The 20,544-nt window shown below is 46.9% G+C and overlaps 2 protein-coding genes across 17 annotated transcripts in view; one reads left to right on the top strand and one right to left on the bottom strand.

Annotated features, from left to right (window-relative positions):
• Nucleotides 1-5,055, bottom strand: part of hdac5 (histone deacetylase 5) — a 92,280-nt gene extending 87,225 nt beyond the window's left edge. For 9 of the 16 annotated variants that reach the window (XR_011183896.1, XR_011183894.1, XR_011183891.1 and 6 more), the window contains exon 1: nucleotides 4,856-5,054. Coding sequence is in view for 3 of the 16 variants with exons in the window: in XM_069185611.1 (XP_069041712.1) it covers nucleotides 4,856-5,038 (183 nt within the window). In the remaining 13 variants the exon portion in view is untranslated. Of the gene's footprint in view, nucleotides 1-4,855 lie in introns of all 16 variants that reach the window. The other 7 variants (XM_069185618.1, XM_069185617.1, XM_069185612.1 and 4 more) reach the window with 2 other exon arrangements.
• Nucleotides 5,056-8,763: 3,708 nt separating this feature from the next.
• tut1 (terminal uridylyl transferase 1, U6 snRNA-specific) lies at nucleotides 8,764-19,930 on the top strand. Its single transcript, XM_006638279.3, has 10 exons — nucleotides 8,764-8,954; nucleotides 9,309-9,499; nucleotides 10,100-10,309; nucleotides 12,237-12,351; nucleotides 13,217-13,344; nucleotides 14,243-14,469; nucleotides 15,387-15,496; nucleotides 16,873-16,995; nucleotides 17,646-17,738; nucleotides 17,912-19,930. The coding sequence occupies exons 1-10, from the start codon at nucleotides 8,876-8,878 to the stop codon at nucleotides 19,153-19,155; spliced, it is 2,520 nt and encodes an 839-aa protein (XP_006638342.2). The 5' UTR covers nucleotides 8,764-8,875; the 3' UTR covers nucleotides 19,156-19,930.
• The last annotated feature ends 614 nt before the right edge of the window (nucleotides 19,931-20,544 follow it).

Here is a 20,544-nt window from a genome sequence, read left to right on the forward strand (position 1 = left end):
TGTCCGGGGATCTTAAATGCCCACAGAGAGTCAGGACCTCGGTTTAACATCTCATCTGAAAGACGGCACCCACTACAGTATAGTGTCCCCACCACTATACCTGGGCATTAGGACCCACACAGACCGCAGGGTGGGCACCTCCTGCTGGTCCCACTAACAGCTCTTCCAGCAGCAACCATAGCTTCCCAGGAGCCTCCCATCCAGGTACTGAGCTTCAGCGGGGCTGCATGCTGTGAGCTGCAGGGCGATGTGGCTGCTGGCCAGTTGACGCTACTTATTAGGCCCAAAATAAATCCAGTCATTGACTCCTCACTCCAGCCACGAAGCCCAGGCATGTCCCTTGCTGCAGGTGACTGTCCTGGCCTCATGGAGAGCTGCCACCAGCTGCGCTCTCTCTCAGTAAGGAACGCCTCGACGGGCTGACATTATCCTGGCCTTGGCGGACAGGAACAGGGCAAGACTGCTGCTGGGGCTTGTTGGGGTTTTTTTCGCCCAGAGTTTCTGTTGACTTGATTCCCCTGCAATCGGAAGAACAGTGCCTGCCTTTCCGCTGCCCTGAAGATTTTACTCCTTTCCCGGCCGAACTCCAAATCTGGGAGACTGGCGCGGCCAGGCCGCCAAATGGCAGCACCGTGCCGCCCCACTGCCCGGGCCTCTGCAGACAGACAACTCGCTGCACGCTGCTTTCTAGCTGGGCAGGACGCAAGCACCCTGCAAGCCACTAGCCCCCCAGAGGCTTTCCCTTCAACCTCGCCGCGGGGCTTCACACCAGCTGGGAGAGAAAGATGTCTGAGCTCCCTTCGCATTTCTTCTAAAGAACAACAGGCATGCAAGCACACACACAGCCTGCTGTGTTCTGCGTGCTGCTCCAGACAGGCTGTCCCAAGATGGTTGAAGGTTCTGCACTCATCACTTGGTCCGTTCTTCCCAGCCACCCCACTGGGCCTCATCGAGAGAGTTTCCCCTCGCAAAGCCTCCAAACATGACTGGGAGCCACAGCGGGCTGTGCTGCGTCTCTGCCAAAATGAAATCAAGTGAGATGGCTGGGAGTCTGCGCTGTTTAGCTACTCCTTAATCTGCGGGGCATCGAACAGCTCGAAACAGCAGCCTTGCTTCCAAAACAAAAAAAAAAGACACCATTCTACTCCGACCACAATGTTAGACTGCCAGCCATGCTTTAAAAACGAAGTGAATTGATTCTAATTACTAAATAAAAACAACAGGTCCTGATATGCGATCATGCCCCTCCGTTTAAAGGGATGGGTCTGTATTAGTAGATATTCCTTTCTAACTTAAAATACAATTGGCCTTTTGCAATAAGCAGTGCTTCACAAAAATATACAGAAAGACATCACCACCAACAGCCAAAAGACATTTACACTGTGAATCCGATCATCCAGGCAAGCAACGTGCACAAGGCAGGGTACACCCTAGACTGGATGGCAGTCCATCACAGGGCACACAGACACACACACACTCACATCAGGGTCGATTTTCCCAGAAGTCAGTTAACCTACCCGCATGTCTTTGGACTGTGGGAGGAAACCCACACAAACATGGGGAAAACATACAAACTCCACACGGATAGCACCCCAGGTCTGGAACTGAACACTGTACCACTGTGCCTTCCCATTGAGAATCCACACACAAATATATCAATGGATTTGACATGCCTGTGCTATCTTAGAACTACAAGGCCATCCTGCCATTTACAAAGAAAATGGCTAATTTCATTATTCAGTTTAAACATTTTCAGATGCCTTTGCAAATGCAAGCCACTGAATCAACTGCTGTTTCACCCTGAGATGTTCCAGCAGCTGTCTTCTCCAGCGATAGTGTGGTTACTAGACAACTGCCCAATTTGTTTTCTAAGCAGGAGAAAACATAAATGCGTGATCTCAAGGCCGATCAGCATATTAACTTCTGCAGCCTTTGACTTTTAAGTCACACATATACAGACGTCAGAGCATCTGATCAGTGCATCTGTCTGCGGTGTATTCTGTACCGTGGAGCAGAGAGATCTGATTGCAGAGTGGACATAAACACTGACAAGAATACAACATTTTTATTGCTCTCTTGTGTACACAAAAACCCGAGATAGAGCCTACAGTACCTGCAGAGATGAAATTAAGGCTCCCACTGCATAGCACCGTGATCCACATACACAGAAATTTCAGGTTTCTAGAAGTGGCTGGCTTGTGCACAAGTGCATTGACAATGTAGATAAACAATGTGAAATCCATTTCTACCTAGAATAATATGCTCAAAATATGATCATCATGAAACACGAACAGTTACAGGGTTATATACAAGAGCGTGCAACTTGTTAAACCAGGAACGTCTCTCCCCAGCTATGCGAGTGTTTTTTCATCTCTGTACGCACCAGTCTCACACCAGCGCCAGTGAGAGAGACCTGTGCTGATCTATGTTTTGAACTAGGAAGGTTAACCCACTGAGACGCAGGTCCTGTTTACAGAGGGATCCTGGGAGATTATACTGCTGAAAAATATCAGTACAATAGCAGTCAACACAACACAGGACACGTGCTTAAAATCAAGTTACCAAGTAATCGCAGGAGAGGCAGAATAAAAAGATCTATGCAGACAAATAATCACGTAGCACAGTGTGTTTCGCTCCCTGCAGATGACGGGCATCCGAAAAAAATAATCAAAAACATGCTATAAAGTAATTTAACCTCTGCCTTGCGAATGCCTGACTTCTTTCCATCTGTAGTGTAACACAACTGCAAATCCAATAAAACACCAATTGGATTACCAGGATTTGAAATCTCTTTTCTTTATTTTCTGAATAAAGCAGGAAGAGGCACAGCAGCTTCCAAAGGACAGGAGGCAAAAAAACTGATCTCAGAGCAGAATCCTAGACTGACCTCTTACAGAGTCCTTTGCGCTCAAATAGAAATTCTTCTTCCTTTTTTTGAGCAGCATCTTTTGAGCAGAATGAAATGTTACTATGAAACTAACAGAACCATCCTGTGTCAACATGGACATGGAAAGCAGGAACACAGACACAACTAGGCTCATTCTGTACAGAGGTATAATATTATTTAAGGTCATAGCTAACACTACAGCAGGTACACTTCTCAATTCCAAACACACAGCATGTCAGTTTTAAAAATTCTGGAGGTCAATAAAAGGCATTTTCAGTGGAGATGACAATTTATTGTTCTGTCGGAAGCAGAATATACAGTAAGAGATTGTTCTAGGTGCTCCTAAGCAAATCTGCACTCTCCCACAAATCTCAAGGGCTATTTTAAACACTGGATGTAGCTGATCGTCTGTTTCATTTAGGACTCCTTCATTTTGAATCAGTGACTGAGTTAATATGTGAATAAATACAAAAATACACGGCTGTAAATACACAAGTGGCTATTTTTTTGGTGCCTCTGAAATTCACAGTTACAATGATACCGAGCTTGCCTGAGACCTGTGTTTATGCAGGATTTGCTGAGTGTCCAGAAAACACAAACCAGGCACACTAGAGGTAACGAACTTCTGCGACGCCATATCTTCCAAAATATTCCCCTGTCAGTTTAAAGAAAACAGCAGCACAGCGTGTCCACCACCATCCTGCTTTCATACTGCCCAGAACAGATTCTTCTAAATGACACTGGCTTTGTACTCCCCTCGTTCTCAAGTGCAGAAGTCTTTGTGAGACCTTGGTCAGAAAATCGGTGCTTAAAAAAAAACCTCGGAGATTCAAATTTCAAAAGAGATAGATACATTTCCTTGAAGCGGATTTGTTTCAGTGACCTCTACATAAACATATATTTTGCTGTGTTTTTGCATACAGGAGTGTCGTAAATGATTTTAATAGATGATGCTTAAAAACTGCCGGGAGTGGGCATCTTGCAGGTGTAGGTGGTCTTTAGATCTTGGGTTTGAGTCTGGACTTCGGATCCTTGCGTGTGGAGTTTACATGTTCTGTTTTCCCAGAATGGATGAATATGGCTAACCCCCTCAATTCATCTTCTGCGAGCTGGCTCTGAGCTCCTAACGCATGCACGACCCCCCCGGTCACGTCTGGCAATCCAGAGATCTAAAAATTACCGCAACAACTGAGACAAACAGATACTGACACTTGAAAATAAAAAAAAATCCACATATCATGCGGATAACATGCTCGTTCTGCAGGAACGAGACAAGGAAGGCAGAAATATTATTTGCATCCACCGGTTTCTGGTCGTTTCTCTAACACCCAGCAACTGGAAAAAGTGTTAACACTTCGATGAAGACACTGCACAGAGAACTCGGATTTATGTACCCATGACAAACATCATCTCAACATCTTTAACCACAGCCCGGTCTCACAGCAACTTGCTCACTTATCTGGTGGACTTATTTGGTCCACCTTTCTCACTAGTTCTTAAAAAAAAAACATATTTACAGTCAATTCATTTCCTTGCTTAGACTTTCGAGGGTCTCGGTCGAATATTTCTTCAACTTTTTGCCATCGCCGCCGATACAAATACGAGTCACTCGGCATTCGAAGAAATGACCACCGCACTGCCCACCGCGTCGTATTTAGCGCACTACCACAATTCTTTTAAAAAATTGCACTAATTCTGGAGAAGGAAATGACCGCTGTTTTTGTAACAAATCGTTATCTTTATCCGTGTATATCGCTGTCGGCAGCACCTGGGAAAACGCGTCCCCCCCCCCCCCGAATGCTTGTTAATACTCACAAACCGTGGTCTCGCTGCGGCCGTGAAAGCTTAAATGATACATTTCTTGAATAAATGCATTTTTTTGTAGCACCGACCCGCTTAGTTACGAGTACTCGCAATTGAAAAGAACGGTCCGAAAAAAATGAGTGTCAGTAAACAAACTATCTTTACCTGATGATCAAGGAGATATCCCGTTTGCCTTTCTGTAGGAGATGTCCGGATCTTCGACGGCGGATGCGCTAGCTGGTGTGTATTTTTTGGGGGGGTAAAAAAAAAAAGAAATGTATGTGTATTTTTTTTCCCGTCACAGCTCTCTTTCCTCCATATTGGCAGCTCCTCCACCAACAACAACATTCGTGACGTCACTCCCCCGTCACGTGACCCCCCCCCCCCCCGGCCGCGTGCTAAAAATAGACTCTGCAACCACTGAATAACCTACAGTGGGAAGATAACCCACACCTGAGTATGGTGGCAGACCTCGCGTCGACTGGCGCTCCTGACGTGTGGTCTGTCTCCCCAGTCAACGTCTGACACAGCGAAATGTTGCGCTGTTGACACGGCGTTTCGGCACAGGCGCGGATGCAGACCTCTGCGGCTTTTGAAGTTCGGAGAGAACGTTACCACCGATTCATGCTCGTCTAGTAAAATATATATTTCCACGATTGTAGCGCTGCATTGAAGGCAGTTGTCTGTCGTTTACCAGATGCACGTTCTCTTTTTTTTGTGGAAATGGAAATGGGTTTTGGGTGGAAATGAGTGAGCATATTTTATGCGTCACAAGGCGCGCTAAATATATGTTCTCGCAGTGTTTCTGATTTACAACGGGCACGATCCACTATCTCTTTTTCAGCGTTTCCCGCTGACATTAGCCTCATCCGCACTTGTTAGAACAGTAGAAACATGATGAGCCCGGTTGCAGTAGTTTGAGTTTTTTTCCGAGCTTTAGACCTTGTGCTTAGAAGTTGTGCGAGTTCACGCCAGTACCCGAGGATCTGTGTGGGGATATGCTGTGATTCGAGGTCAGGGATGGACTACTTTCAGAGTCATGCAATTAAATCTACTCCAATGCTCCCGGCCACGAGTCACAGGCCGGTCCAGGTCAAAGGGTTCCCACCTTGCTAAACTTTGGAGCGTTTCTGTCGGCTGCATGGTTGGACATAAGCCCACGACAGCATTTGTTAGTCATGTCAATCGGAGCGAAGTGGCTGAGATGCTCGCCTGTAGTTATAAAGTCTGCCGAGCTCCTGTCCGTGCAGACGGTCCCCCCGTTGTGTCTCACGTCTCACTGAGAGTCTCGAGCCGCGGCCCGGAGACCCCTCGAGACACGGAGCTCTCTTATTATGAAAAGTACCGAGGAGCGGGCGACGAATCCCGAGCCGGAAAACGACGCGCCGCCGACACAAGTTTGGGGGGGGAGAGGGAAAGGAGGGAGTTGTGAACATAAGTTCGGGAATGGAGACATAATGATAAAGGACAGAGGCCGAGAGAAAGCATTGGTGCCATCACTATGCGTTCTCCAGCTTGATGCTTGTTGCCATGGTTACCCGGGGCCGGGAGCATGACTGGCATTCTAAGTACCGTTGTGCAACACCGCGAGCCCTTGCCTGCGCGGACAGAGACACGCAACACGTGTTCCCATCATGCGGCTGTTAAAAGGGCCTTGACAAGCTCTCCATCAGCTTCCTCATTCAACACAGCTCAATACTCCTGCGGGGATGCGGTGACGTCATCCCTGCTCTTCAAAAGAATGAGTCACGGCAGCTTTGTGACGTCAAAGCCTCCTTTTAGGAGAAAATCGAAAAGAACATTAAGGTAGATACATAACTGAAAAAAAAGACAATTACATGAATATTTTTTTTCCTCTGGCAGTATCAAAGGACGTGGATATGGGATACGAATTATGTGCTAAGACAAATCAAATTATTAATCTTTCTAAAACCGTTTATTTAAATAATAAGTCTGATCACCGGAGTAGATTCAGTCTTCTTACACAATTCTGCAACCCAAAGTTTCGCGGTGAAAACTATCTCAAAAGCGCCTTCACGCTGATCACTTCAACATCTTCCGTGAGCGTAGCTACAATTCAACCCTCTAACTCGATATAGTGGCAGAAAACAGGGCGTTAGGTCAGTGCGGGGGGAAAGTTTTTCCATTATTAAAATGCATTTCACCCTGTTGTGCACGCAAAAGCGTCTCGACACTCTCTGCTCCATTCGACGAAAAAGCGTCCTGCACGATGCCCGTAAATTGTTTCTCTCGCACATACTAATGGTTTTCACCCATTAGCGTGGTTTTCCTATGCCAGTCTCTGTGGCAGGCTGGCCGAGATGAATGACCCCGCCTCAGTCCCCTCACCCACAGCGCTCCCGGACAGCAGCCGGCGAGTCAGGGATGAGGACCCGTCTCCATGGCGATGCGGCGCTTTTCATGCCGGCGGTAGCGCTCTCGTGCTTTGGAAGCAGATGAAGATATCTGTCGTTCCTTCGACTCGTTGCGGACGTCTGCTCTATGTATTGAAACAAAGAAGAGTAGCAGCCCAAGACGATAAATGACCTAGACTTCTGCAAGTGTTGCCGTCTTAATTATGTCCAAAGAGAGATGGAAAATGAACTATATATTTTGCTAATAAACTCTTTTGTTTTTGTTGATCTTAATCCTATAACTTAATTGTGTCTGGTGTGAACTCAGCCTGTGCTCCACTTTAACAAAAATCACGAAGTTATTAACCCCGAGTGTCCTTGAGAGTAGTCAAATCACCAAACCCACTTTACAGCGTTAGGAACGGTCTGAAACCAGAGGAGCCCATTCATAAATCTAACACGTCTGGTAGTTCGTAGCTCATCGATCCTCTAACCTCGGTAAAAGGACGAGAAGCTTTTTTCAGTTTCCCACATCTTGAGAACACTGTAAAATAGCTCTCTCTTTTGTAACTTAGTGACAATTTTAGCAATGATATCTCTTAATTTTAATTTAACATATATAATGAGATTCTCCTTGATTTGTATTGCTTTCCAACTTTGTCTGGAAGATGAAAATGGCGTGTCAACATTTACACATTCCTTTTTTTCCACAAAGCAGCTTTTTCAAACTTAATGTCCCTACTTGGTACAGTATTTAATGTTTTTTTGCTGCCTGTTCGTAATACTCTGCACCTTGTCTAACTTAGCCCCCCCAAAATGTTTTTGTTTGATCGATTTTAGAAGTAAAGGATTATCAGAAAGCAATGATATGAAAATGTTATATGTCAAAAATGAAAATGGTATATTTCATGATTATCTAATGTCTGGCTTTGGCACGAAGCCTACTGCTCGGGGTCGAGGCTAAATTGTCTGCATCGGCGGACACTTCCGACTCAAACAGAGGGAGGAGGCGCTATATTCGTAAGTGAGGGATGACTCACATACAAGTGAGTCAGATTTCTACAGCCAAATCTAAATGTCAACCCCCCATCTCCCCCCTTCGCAGCATTTAATGAGAAAAAATAGATCCCACACAAAGAAGAAAAAGTCACAACTACTTATATGACAGGAAATTGTCTTTGGAATCGAAGAGCTTTCTTTTCCATTTTGTATCAGATCCACGACGCCTCCCGGTGTATCTTTGAAAACAAAGAGTGTGGTTTGCGTTACACGGAGATGCTGGTGCCTGGATATCACACAAAAAAAGTCCGCCACCCCTCTGTACAACAATAATGTTTATAAAATGTTAATGGTACAAGACAAGGAGAAAAACACAAGAGCAAACATTTCTTTATCATTAGCGATCTCCTGAAATTGCTGTTTAAAATGTAGAGTTTTTTTTTCTTTTAAAAAGCTTTAACTGATCAGATAGGACGCAGTGATATGTATATAAAACTGTTTTGTGTGGTATTTATATGTTAGTGCTTTTTGTTCGTTATACACCGTGCATGTGAGACGGAAAACATGCAGATGTAAAACATCAGTGAGATTTCCTGAGAATTGCTGGGTTTTATAAAGCTTTGTCTCCCTCGTACGGTGGGACTCTGCAAATTCCGCGTGTGGACTTCTTGTTCCTCCGGAACTAAAAGTTCCTATCTTTGTTGCCATACCGGGGCGAAATGATGGGAGGGATGAGGCAGGGGAGAGTGCGTGGAAGGGAGGGAGATTTAATTTAATCCTTATTTAGTTAAGAGATTAAGCGTATTTCTGTTATATTTTGCTTTTGATCGAGATGGAGTTAGATACAGATATCCAGCCTGTTCCGAAAGGAGGGTTCCATTGCAACTTGTGTGATGTCAGTGTACCAAACAGTAAGTTTTGTCAAGTTTGCGCAGCACCATTACTTACAGAGCAGTTTACAGCAGTGGCATGATTGTTTGAGAAACAGAGTTTATTTCATTTTTGTTAAGGCGAATAGATTCAAAAAATGTTTTATGGCTGCGAAGGAATCTCACAGCCCGTGTATGATAAAAGTAAGCGGCTGTATTGGTCCTGCGTTTTCAGTAACACTGGGCAGTACGTGCTTTCCTCTTTCTTTAGCCTTTTTAATGCACGTCCGTGTGTTTGAAATGCATGCCCGTGTTTGTTTCGGCGCAAGGCTCCTGTTTCGTTTGTATCTGCACACGTTTCTGCTTATCTAGAGTGTAACGTGTGTGGTTATGCAGGGACAAGCCTTCAGGACCACCTGAAGGGCCGTAAACATCGGAACCTGTGCGCCGTCCGGGACACTCGCCGGACCCAGGTGGAGAACAGCGTGTTCGTCAGCGGGTTCCAAAAGGGGACGTCGCAGCAGCAGATCATGGAATATCTCCAACGCTTCGGACCCGTGTCCGAAGTCATCATGGATAAGGACAAGGTGCGTTTTTGTAAATATAATATCCTGACTCTCTGCGGTCATGACAAAATCCCAGGGTGTTTCTGGAAAAGAGTAGGGGTGTTACCCTGGCATCCTAGCCAGTCAAGGCCTCCTAATAATCCCCATCTCTGAACTGGCCTCATCGCTCTGTTCTCCTCCCCACTGAGGGCTGTACTGGGGAGTGTACTGGTGCTCTATGGCTGCCGTCACATCATCCAGGTGGGGGCTGCACATTGGTGGTGGTGGAGGGGAGTGCTTTGAGTGGGGTGTCCAAAAAAAGCGCTATAAAAGTGTGAGGAATTATTATTAACTAACTAGTCATCACTTAACATGTCAGTTTAAATAGAAGTTATTACAATGATGTCATGCAGGCAAAAGAAATATCCTTTACAGGTATCTGCTGAAAGCAGGAGTATCATCTGAACAAAACAAGAGATGTGCAAAAAGCATAAGTCTAGTAACGGGTTAGTTCATGTCCAAGCAAAGGGCATGGAATGCAAGGCCGAGGGAAGAATCTGTTTCTAGGACAACCGAGAGTCGAGTGTGGGACTGACCAGGTATGGACGTGGGTTGTTGTTTCTCTCCAACTGTGTCTCCCAGGGTGTCTATGCCATCGTGGAGTTCAGCGACAAGCAGGGCCAGCAGGCAGCCCTGTCTCAGCCCCAGCACAGCATGGAGGGCCAGAGGCTGCGCATCAAGCAAAGGGAGAGCAAGGAGTTCAAGTTTGTCCCCAAACGGAAGCAGGACGTCACCAAGAGCCCCTCGATGAACCCCGAACTTCTGTCCCATGCCCTCTGTCAGGCCAATTCTGTGAGTCTCTCTCTCTCTCTCCTTGCATACCAGCCGGGTTCCAGTCCTGCTGGAGCTTTTGTTTATTCGCACTGTCTGAGCTCTTCATGTCTCAGCTGGATTCTGCATCAGGCCACCTTAACATGATTGATCTAAAAGGATCTACAGTATAGTGCTATCTATAGGTACCAGTGTCTGAAACAAGTCTTTTTTGCTGCTCAATTATATGTTGGGTTACACATGTTTGGTGTTCTTTTTTTATCACATGATGTACCTTTTACCAATGCAGTTTTCTGGTTGGAAAAAAATGCTAAACCTCTTGCATTTAGATTAACTGTTTTTTTGCGTTGGATTTCACCAGGCACTTTCTCTTCAATTTCACAAGTGATGCTGATAGACTGTTATTCCAAAGCTTGTTTAACTCAATTATTAGTGCTTCAGTTTTCCAATTTAGGTTTGACTATGTTCTGTATATATTCCAGATATTCTACTCACTGGCTTTTGACCAAGTGACTGTTCTTTTCCACAGAAGGGATATGTCTTTAATGAATAATAACCACAAGTACACAAGTGTTTAAATAATTACAGGCAGTCATAATAAGCACCATAAACTCAGAGGAATTTCTCAAATTAGGGTCTAGTGTAGACTTAGTGAGAACTGATTATCTGTTCAACTGTATTAAACTGTATCAATACAAGAGGTATGTTGTTGGACTCTTAACTTGGGAAATTCAGAATCCTAATCATGCCTATACATGTGATATTATGTGTAGTCATTTACTTTTTATTCAGTACTCATTCATTGTAGCAAGAGGCAGTTAAAATGTTCTGGTGGATAAAGTCAATTCAGACACAGGCTATACTGCTCCCTTTTCAGCCTGGAAGTGTAAAGGTGTGTAGGTGTCTGTACATTGTCACTCTTAAGTCTTTGCATCCAATAAGATGGTGATTCTACCAGCACAGAGCTGTGCGCTGTAGCACTGGCTGAGAGCTAGACCTCCCAGCTGTTGTAATTCTGATTTGCTTTTTTAAAACCTATTCCTAGAATTCTGAAACTAGTTTGATCCCTAGTTGTGAGTCAGTTATTCCTCCATCTCTCATAACACCAGGTGAGTGGGCACCGCCGGTGGGGTGATCAGAGTCTACAAAGGGTGTGAGTAAATAACTCTGGACTGTTTGGGGAGTTGCCAGAGGAAAGGACAAGTTGTTTTTTAAGAGGCGTCTCGTGTCAGAAGTGCGGAAGAGTGATGTAAAGAGAGAATTAGTAACCCGGGCCGTGGATTTGCCAGCGAGGAGGGGTAGTGTGTACCGCATGCTGTGCAGATTATTTTGATGAAAGCCGCCTGCGTCTCCGGGCATCGGTCGGCAGAGACGACTGAGATGGGAGCACGTGGGCTGTGAGCTTGTGGTAAGGTATGACGCAGCTCCTGTTTTTCAGTCACCAGGCAGCGAGGATCTTTGGGTAGAGCGAGGTGTCGCAGTGATGCGACTTCCCTTTGCTCCTCTGAGTATGTTAGTCTCCCAGGCCTCAGACCCTGGGTGCTGTGCTGTGCAGAGTTGGTGTGCTGCAGTACAGAGGAGATGAAGCGTTCAAGCCTGGGGCCCTGCTGCATACTTTATACCAGGAGATCTGTCTCTCTGATGGATTGGCGAAGCAGAACGTTCAGCCTCTGGCCTAGTGTTTGCAAAGAGGCTTCTCCGTCACGTTTGGTTTGCTCTTTCATCATTGCGTCGCCACCTTGTGTAAGGAAACGGAGACGTTCTCCAGCGCCAAGTCCCGTTTGCCAGTCCCGTCCCTGCCCAATCTGTCCAACCGCAAAAGAGATACCATGTAAGGGGAAAGTCATTTTAAGAGTGGAGCTTATTTGAACTGGCTTACCAGCTCCCTCTGGCTCGGTGCAGACTGCGGCAGGAGATCATTTCTCTGCTTGTCTGCTTGTCCTGGCAGGTGGCAGAGCAGATGCAGATGCTGGTGGACTTGTTTGAGCTGTCGGACAGCGAGCGCAGCACGAGAGAGCTTTTGATTGCGCTGTTGCAGGAGGTCTTCAATGAGTTCTTTCCAGGTACTGCCTGCTCTCTGTCCATGGCTGGGTTTTCCTTGTGGTTACTCGGTGTTGCCGTGGTGTGCCACAGCTTATATTGTGTTTTACCATAACACCGGATGCTTTATTGGGAATTAAACTGTTTCATCTCTTCCTGTGACATGTAATCATTAATAATGATCTGATCTGTTTTTTTAATGCCAGCTTTAACTGTGCAATATGATACAAGAAAGTACGTGCAGCAATTCTTGAAAACCTGCATTCTTTGAATGCACCAGTTCATTCAAGCATAGTAGGACTAAAACCTTTTCATTACAGCTATTCTCATTCCTAGCAGACATGTCTGTATTACAGTTTTTAGTTTGTGTTTGGAAATGCACTTTGGCCTACTGTATTCAGAAAAGGTCCAGATTTATAGTAAATTTCAGTTACCCATTTCGAGTCAATTTCAAATATCCTTTTCACGTCTGAAAAATACAAAGTAGGTTGGACAGTCTCTGTCCTGGAGAGCCTCAATCCAGCAGGCTTAAAAGTTCAACCTTAGTTTGTCAGTTTTCAAACTCTAGTAACAATTTTGTTTTGACTGCTTACCTAGGTGGCTTGTTCAAATCAGTTTTTCTAGATCTTGTAAAATGAACATGCCAACACCCCGAAGATCTATTAGAATAATGTCAGCTGACGATTAACTGAACCATTGATCCAAACTCAAGTGTTTCAGGTCTTTAGAAATTGATGATTGAAGGATGATCTTGTGTCCAGACCACACCTATTTATATCTGAAACTCTGTTGCTCTTTAAAAGGTGATTTCTGGAATTCTGACTATAAAACTCTGTCAATGTGATGTTATAGACAATAATCCACTCTGTGCATGCATTTCTCTCTCAGAGTGTAAGATCCTGGCCTTCGGCTCTTCTGTGAACACTTTTGATATTCATTCCTGTGATTTGGACCTCTTTCTGGATCTGGAGAACACCAAGACCTTCCAAGCCAGAGCCAAGAACTCCACAGAGCAGGTATCAACGGTATCCATTCTGCATGCAGAGATCAGTCGTGAGACGGTCGAAAGAAGTTGTGCTTCAAAGCAGCGCAGTGCTTCCTTATGTTGTACAGCTGCTTTGCACAAAAGCATTCCTTTTACAGTAAGAATTACTAGATATTTCAGTAATAGTCATTTAGCAACTGCTTTTTATTCAAGAGCAGTTTATGTGATGAACTATGTAGGGAGAGCTCACTGCAGTAGAGTCACTGATAGGACCCAAGAATTATGAGGGAACCACACTGAACCCTCTACCTCTGGCATTTGCAAAAAAATTCATACTCGAGCACCATTATGAAGAACTGTCCCTGCTTATATATGGCTTTGCCAGCAGCCATATCACCCAGCAACTCACAACTGACAGACCACTGAAGCTAAGCAGGTGTGAGCCTGGTCAGTATCTGAATGGGAGACTCCTGGGAAAAACTAAGGTTGCTGCTGGAAGAGGTGTTAGTGGGGCCAGCAGGGGGCGCTCACCGTGAGGTCTGTGTGGGTCCTAAAGCCCCAGAATAGTGATGGGGACACTACACTGTAAAAAGGTGCCGTCCTTTGGATGAGACATAGAATGGAGGTCCTGACTCTGTGGTCATTAAAAAATCCCAGGGTGTTTCTCGAAAAGAGTAGGGGTGTTATCGCAGTTTCCTGGCAAAATGTCCCCCTGTCCTTTACCAGTCATGGCCTCCCAATAATCCCCGTCTCTGAACTGGCTTCATCACTCTGCCCTCCTCCCCACTGAGAGCTGGTGTGTGGGGAGAGTTTTGGCGCATCATCCAGGTGGGGCTGCACACTGGTGGTGGTGGAGGGCATCTGTACAGTGCTTTGGGTGGAGTGTAAGCAATTATTCATTATTATTATACCTTTGTCCTCTTCGCCAGGCCGGAGAGGGACAGTGGGAAGACGCACGCTCCGAGGACTCCATCCTGTCGGACATGGATCTGGCCACGGCCTCTCCTGCGGAGGTCCTGGATCTGGTGGCTACCGTGCTGCGGAAGTGTGTCCCTGGGGTGCACAAGGTGCAGGCGGTGAGCTCGGCGCGGTGCCCCGTCGTCAAGTTCACCCATCGAGACCTGGGGCTGCAGGGAGACATCTCCATCAACAACAGGTCAGCTGGAGGGCTTGGACTCACCCTGACACGGGCCCAGGATAACGGCATCGTGGGAGACAGCGATATGTCAAACGTTGCAATATTAATACATTGTCTTTGAGTGATCATCGGGATGTGCTGTCTTTGCTCGGAAGTGCCACTGTCCTGAAGTTTAATAGGTGACTTAAATCCCTCATAGCTAAAAGATCTGGAGGAAAGCCTGTTCGTTGGTGACCTAATTGACCAATTAAGTCTGTTATTGATTAAATTAAGTCATTAGGAGATCAGGCTGTACCAGTGCCAGAAGACCTGGCAGCAGTACTTTTTATTTTTTCTTCTGAAGCACTTATCTCAGTTTCATTCTTGACACCATCCAGAATTTCTCATGAAGGGCCAAGAAACCTACATCACCATCATGTCTACCAGGAACAGCATTTTATTCAAAGCCTGCACCTCTTAATCCTTACACGTAAAAGGATCTTTCAGAAACGTGCAGTCCTTGAACAAGTGACTTATCTGTCATCTCTTGTTGTGTTATTGTGAGCAACTTTCCATACAAGTCATGGAATGCATCTGGTCCTCAAACTGCATGAACATACCATCGTTAGAGTGATGCTCTTAACAGTATCTTGGTTGATTCAAATGAATCACTTTCCACTTGTTTCCTATGCATTTCTTCTCTTAATGTGCATGCCTAAAGCCTTCCAGACATGCTCAGCAGTAGCAGCTGTATTTCTGGGTCTTCTGCCTGTGTGCTGGCTTGTTTAATGGGCATGTGTTTAATTGGTCCTAATAGCTCTGGGCATTCTGGCTGCTTCAAGAAGACCCAGTACATCATGAGGTTTTGTAGCTCTGCAGTAAGAGCTAAAAATAGCAGACTGGACAAAACATGGGGCTGTGTGACATCTCCTCCTCTTCACTGTTCTCTCCCTCAGGCTGGCTGTCAGAAACACCCGATTCCTCCAGCTGTGCTGCTCACTGGACAAGAGGCTCAGGCCCCTGGTGTACACCATCAGGTACTGGGCAAAGCAGAAGCAGCTGGCAGGTAAGGCGCTGGCTGGTGCTTTTGTTTTTAGGCATGACAGTGACATCATCATGATGTTTCCCGCAAAAGGAAATAAATAACCTAAAAAAAGCCTGGTGGGATTTTGCAGAGGTAGTGCGAAGAAGAGCAGTAGGTGGAATCATTCTAAGTGATTTAAGTGCTGACAACATAAATAATGCATGGCCCTTTTTTTGTAAACAAGATCATAAATGTTCTTTGCAGTTGCTCGCGAAGTTGCTTTGTAGATCATGCTGTTTCCTTTAAAATAATGGAATTTTTTAACTTTTCAGTTTTCATTGAAAGTTAGATGGAGCCACATGTATAGGAGTATTTGGTCAGTGTGCCTTGCTTTCTTCCAGAAGTACTGTACCTGTCTGCAGCAGGACAACTGTGATCTCCTGTAAGCTTACAGTCTGGTAGTCGAATCGACCAGCAGGGGGAGCCAGAGCATTTCGATTCCCTTCGCTGTGTGGTTTATAAAACCTGCCCAGGAGTTGCTGAGCACGCTTTTTTGCTTCTATATATTTTTTTTTGGAGACACTACCTGATAAAATTAGCATCATTACCATCTTATCTTACCAATGCCCAGTCAGGCTCTTTGGTTCCGTTGGGCAGAATCATGCAGAGAATAGAGCAAATCTTAAATCATCAGCTGCTTATTGACGTAATGGAACCAGCTGAACAGCTTCTCCCAGCTCTTCAGAAGCTGACTTGAAGGGCCAGGAAGCCTGCAGAGATACCGGCCCTCCGGGGCCTGGGCTGCCCTATATGAACGTTTTTCAAATATCCATGGGATGCCGTGATATTTTAGTTTTTGTGAATGTTGTTCCAGTTTGATTAGCAGTTTATTGATGACCTCAAACTTTTTTTGTTTAGCTCATTAGTCCTTATTTAATCATTTCTGAACTCCAGAAGTCTGAAGAATTTGACTAGGAAGTTTGCGACTTTCCAGAGAACCCAAAGCAGGCGAGGAAGTCCAGTGAGGTGAATAATGAAGTGGGTCAGGGCTGAGGTTTTCCCAGGTCCGTCGCCTGCTGCTTCTCACTCCAGCCCGGCTCTGTTACTTCACTGAAGACTTGCAGTCAAGAGCAAGTGGCTTGATTGGAATACGTGCCACTATCTTGCATAGCTTTAAGATTTGAACTTGCTCATGCAACACAACAGTTAAACGGAGCCGAAAGTGGTTCGATTGTTCAAACGAATCAATTATTAAACCGACGCAGGGGTTCGCCTGTTTAAGCGAGAGCTCGGCTGGCGCTCAGAGCAGCCAGTGTGTGGTCCGGCAGGCCCAGGACGGCAATCCCCCTGGATCAGAGAGTTGTAACCGGATCCATTTCCTGTGTCATCCCCGGATTTCTGGTTGTGTCCTTCTGCAGGAAACCCTTTCGGTGGAGGGCCCCTGCTCAATAACTACGCCCTGACCCTGCTGGTGATGTTCTTTCTTCAGAACCGGGATCCCCCCGTTCTCCCGGCTGTCCGTCTCCTGAGCGCAGCTGCTGGTACGTCCAGGCTGACCCCCGGCCATTCTCCTTACCTGCTCCGGACAGGGGCTCTGTGAGACACTGGTGCCATTAATACCAGCCCTGGTAAAGAACCAGGCTGACCCTGGCACCAGTGGTATGACTGGCGGTCTGTGTGGGGTCCTAATGCCCCAGTACAGTGATGGGGACACTAGACTGTAAAGAGGTGCCGTCCTTCAGATGAGACATAAAACCGAGGTCCTGACTCTCTGGTCATTAAAAATCCCAGGGCGTTTCTTGAAAAGAGTAGGGGTGTTACCCTGGCATCCTGGCCAAATTTCCCATTGGCCCTTACCGATCATGGCCTCCTAATAATCCCCATCTCTGAACTGGCTTCATCACTCTGCTCTCCTCCCCACTGATAGTTCAGAAGTGAAAGGAGTGTAAGCGTAAGAGAATATTATTGTGGATGGATGTCCTGTATTTTTCCTTTGAGTGAACTGTTTAAGGTCTTAAAGGTATTTCCATTGTGTTACCGTGCTCATGTGGGCTCCACTCGATGTGCTGTTTGAACGCTTGTGGTCACTGCACACTGCTCGTTTCCTTTCAGTCCCTTGATTGTCGCTGGTGTAGTGCCTGATGTGAATGCTAATCTGCTGATCCCTCTTCATCGTTTCTAACTTTCCTAGGCGAGGCCGACAAATGCATCACCGAAGGCTGGGATTGCACTTTTCCTAATGACCCCTCCATGCTGCCTCCTAGCGAAAACACAGAGGATCTCTGTAAGTGGAAGATTTTGCAGTTTGGCTTCAGCTAGATATCAGGTCTATCCTAGACCTGATTTATTGGCCTTAAGCATTATAACCATTGATGGACAGCTATATAGCTTAATCTGATGATATGAGCTTTCCAATGCTTATGATCTCATTTGAGCAAAATGAACTCTCCATTGCAGGTTCCCTGTTGGCTTGCTTCTTCAACTTCTACAGCCAGTTTGACTTTGCTGGTTCCGTCATCTCCCTGCGTGAAGGCCGGGCTCTCCCAATCACGGGCTTCCTCAGTGCGGAGGAGGAAGCAGAGGGCTCCGCTGCCAGGGCTGGCCCCAGACTGGGGCCCATGACCGTGCTGGACCCCTTTGAGCTTTCCCACAACGTCGCGGGCAACCTGAACGAGCGCACTGAGAGGAGCTTCCGCCAGGAGTGCCAGGAGGCGGCCAAGTACTGCCGCAGCCTGCAGTACCAGCGCAAGTCCGCCAAGGGCAAGGTGTGGGGGGTTGTCCGGCTCTTCACGCCCCGCGGAGCTTCCGGAGGGGCCCCGGCGGGCAGCGGGGGGGGCGCCGGGAAGGACCTCGTCATCAGCATCCCCTTCCGACCGGCCTCGCTGCCCGAGGCTGTCCGCCACCAGCTGCAGGACGCCGGCGACCGCTTCCGCCATCTGTGGTTCGGCAAAGTGTGCCAGGCTGTCGGGCGCGTGTTTGAGGGCGTGCTCGCGTGCGGCCTGCTCCGCTCCGGCGCGGAGGGAGCCAGGGGGGAAGAGGGGCCCTCCGGGGTGGGGGGCGGAAACGAAATGCAGGTTAGTGACCCCGAGGTGGTAAAGCAGGACGCCCCCGCAGTCTGCAAAGAGGAAGAGGAGGGGGGAGAGGCGAGGAAGGGGGCCGCGAATGGAACGGAGATGAACAACAACAACGGCTGTGGAGAGACTTGTGTTTCTCCCCCCGGTAGTGACAGCAGCCCCCACGCCAAATGCCAGCAGGGCACCAAACGGCCGCTCCTTTCCCAGGAGGGCTCGCCGCCCCCGGGCACTGCCAAGAGGCCGCGCTGGGACCCTGCGGACGCGTTGGCGGTGCTGAACTGGCACTGCCAGGTGTGGCACAAGGTCTGGGCCAGGCGCAGGAAAGTGCGGCGGGAGCTGCTGAAGAGCGGGCCGGCGGACGGGCAGCCAGAGGGGGGCGGCGTGGAGCTGGAGACCCAGGTGACGGAGCGCATCGCGCTGGAGGAGGGGGGCGGGGAGCGGGGGGCGGCGGCAGCGCTGCTGGAGTTCGGGGTGGAGGTGGGGCTGCTGGGGGGCACGGAAGATACGAGGGCTGTCCTCCGGTTCACCCCCGAGGAGGACGCCAGTGGCCTGTTCCAGGACTTGTTCCACTTCCTAGAGTCCTTCCTGCCCAGGATGACGGAGAAGCTCCTGGAAAGGGCTGAGTAGAGGAAGAGAGGAGAGTGGAGATGTGGCTAAGGTACGCCCCCTGGTGGAGAGGCATGGGGGTGGGCATTTTTGGCTGCAGGGGAACCAGATGTCCCTGTACCAAAGATTTCACTGTTTGTAGGAGAAATGGCATTTTCTTCTGACTCTCCTTTTCCATCCGTGAAAGAGATATGATTAGAGTCCATCTTTGTTCTCAATATTTCCAAACAACTGGAGTGGGAAAAATTGAGCAGCTCTTGCTGATACGTTGGAGGGTAAGGTTTAGAACTTGTCTAGCTGAGCCTTTTCACCTTGCAGTCATGGTTTTTGTAATTCCTTGTTTTTAGTGTTTTTAGAGGTGGTGTTTTTGTATGCCTTAGGCCCAAAGCATGCATTTTTATCCCAATTCATTTTTCGTAAATAGGAATATTTGGATAATTTGTGCTGGTCTAGGGTTTTGCTGTCTGTTGATCCAAAGACCGCTTAAACACTTCTGTTGATCTCTACAAATCTATCTCCAGCATGTGCCAAGGTAGTTTGTGAAGAGGTTACTACTTTCTCTGTCCCCAGCTCCTGTACCTGCCCTTATCCCAGATGTTACCTCTAGCACTGTTACGCTCTCTGTGCAGAGCCTCAGCAAGGATCTAGGATTGTTAGGGTTTTTGTCCTTCTGATATTTAGGATTCTTCTTCAACTCTGCCATCTTGCATAAAACATTTTTGTAACTTGATTGAAATCTATTTTTACATGAAACTGTCAATAAATGGCACCAGTGTGTCTCGGGTTTTTAAAAAAAGGGTGTGATTGTCTCCTTTCTTGCATGAAAATTGTTGATTAATTTGTGCCTGAGTGATCTATATTTGCAGGTATCTCAGAGTTGATAAGAATAAGGGTCGTGTGAGTTTACAGTTTGGAGGTATTACAACCTATTCAACAGAATCCTGAATCTCAGAGTCCTGGAAATCTGGGGTTCATTACCCCGGCCTTTTCCTTTTTGATCAAATGGAGAGCGTTACACGGTGTCTTGTTTATTGCCTCACTTCAGATTTCAAATGTCTGTGTGTAAGGAAGGAAAATGGCAGAAAAGGCGTTCTGCGCGAATGAATTGGAAAAATGACCATCTGCAGCTGCAGTCTGATTTGATTGGCAAGCTCTCCTTTCCTGCAGACCATACCAGCATGCATATACAGGACAACATTACTTTCCCTACAGGAAACCGACTGGGTCTGCAAGTCGTCTCTGTTCCAGCTCTGCTCAGAAAAGAGGAAATCCAGTGTAAGGGAAAACGTTAAGAAGACTGCAAGTATTGCAACTCCGCGTAGCTGTGAAATCGTAACTTAAGGAGCCGCATCATAGGAGTAGGTGATCTTTATTGTAGATCCTATGAGCCGGTTCAGTGAGACGCTGACA

Source organism: Lepisosteus oculatus, chromosome 28, assembly GCF_040954835.1.
Source record: "Lepisosteus oculatus isolate fLepOcu1 chromosome 28, fLepOcu1.hap2, whole genome shotgun sequence".
NCBI lineage: Eukaryota > Metazoa > Chordata > Actinopteri > Semionotiformes > Lepisosteidae > Lepisosteus > Lepisosteus oculatus.

Coding starts and splice junctions, on each gene's coding strand:
- tut1 (XM_006638279.3), top strand. CDS start 8,876: ATGGAGTTAGATACAGATATCCAGCCTGTTCCGAAAGGAGGGTTCCAT. Junction 13,345..14,242: donor CCAAGAACTCCACAGAGCAG/GTATCAACGGTA, acceptor CCTCTTCGCCAG/GCCGGAGAGGGACAGTGGGA. Junction 14,470..15,386: donor GACATCTCCATCAACAACAG/GTCAGCTGGAGG, acceptor TCTCTCCCTCAG/GCTGGCTGTCAGAAACACCC.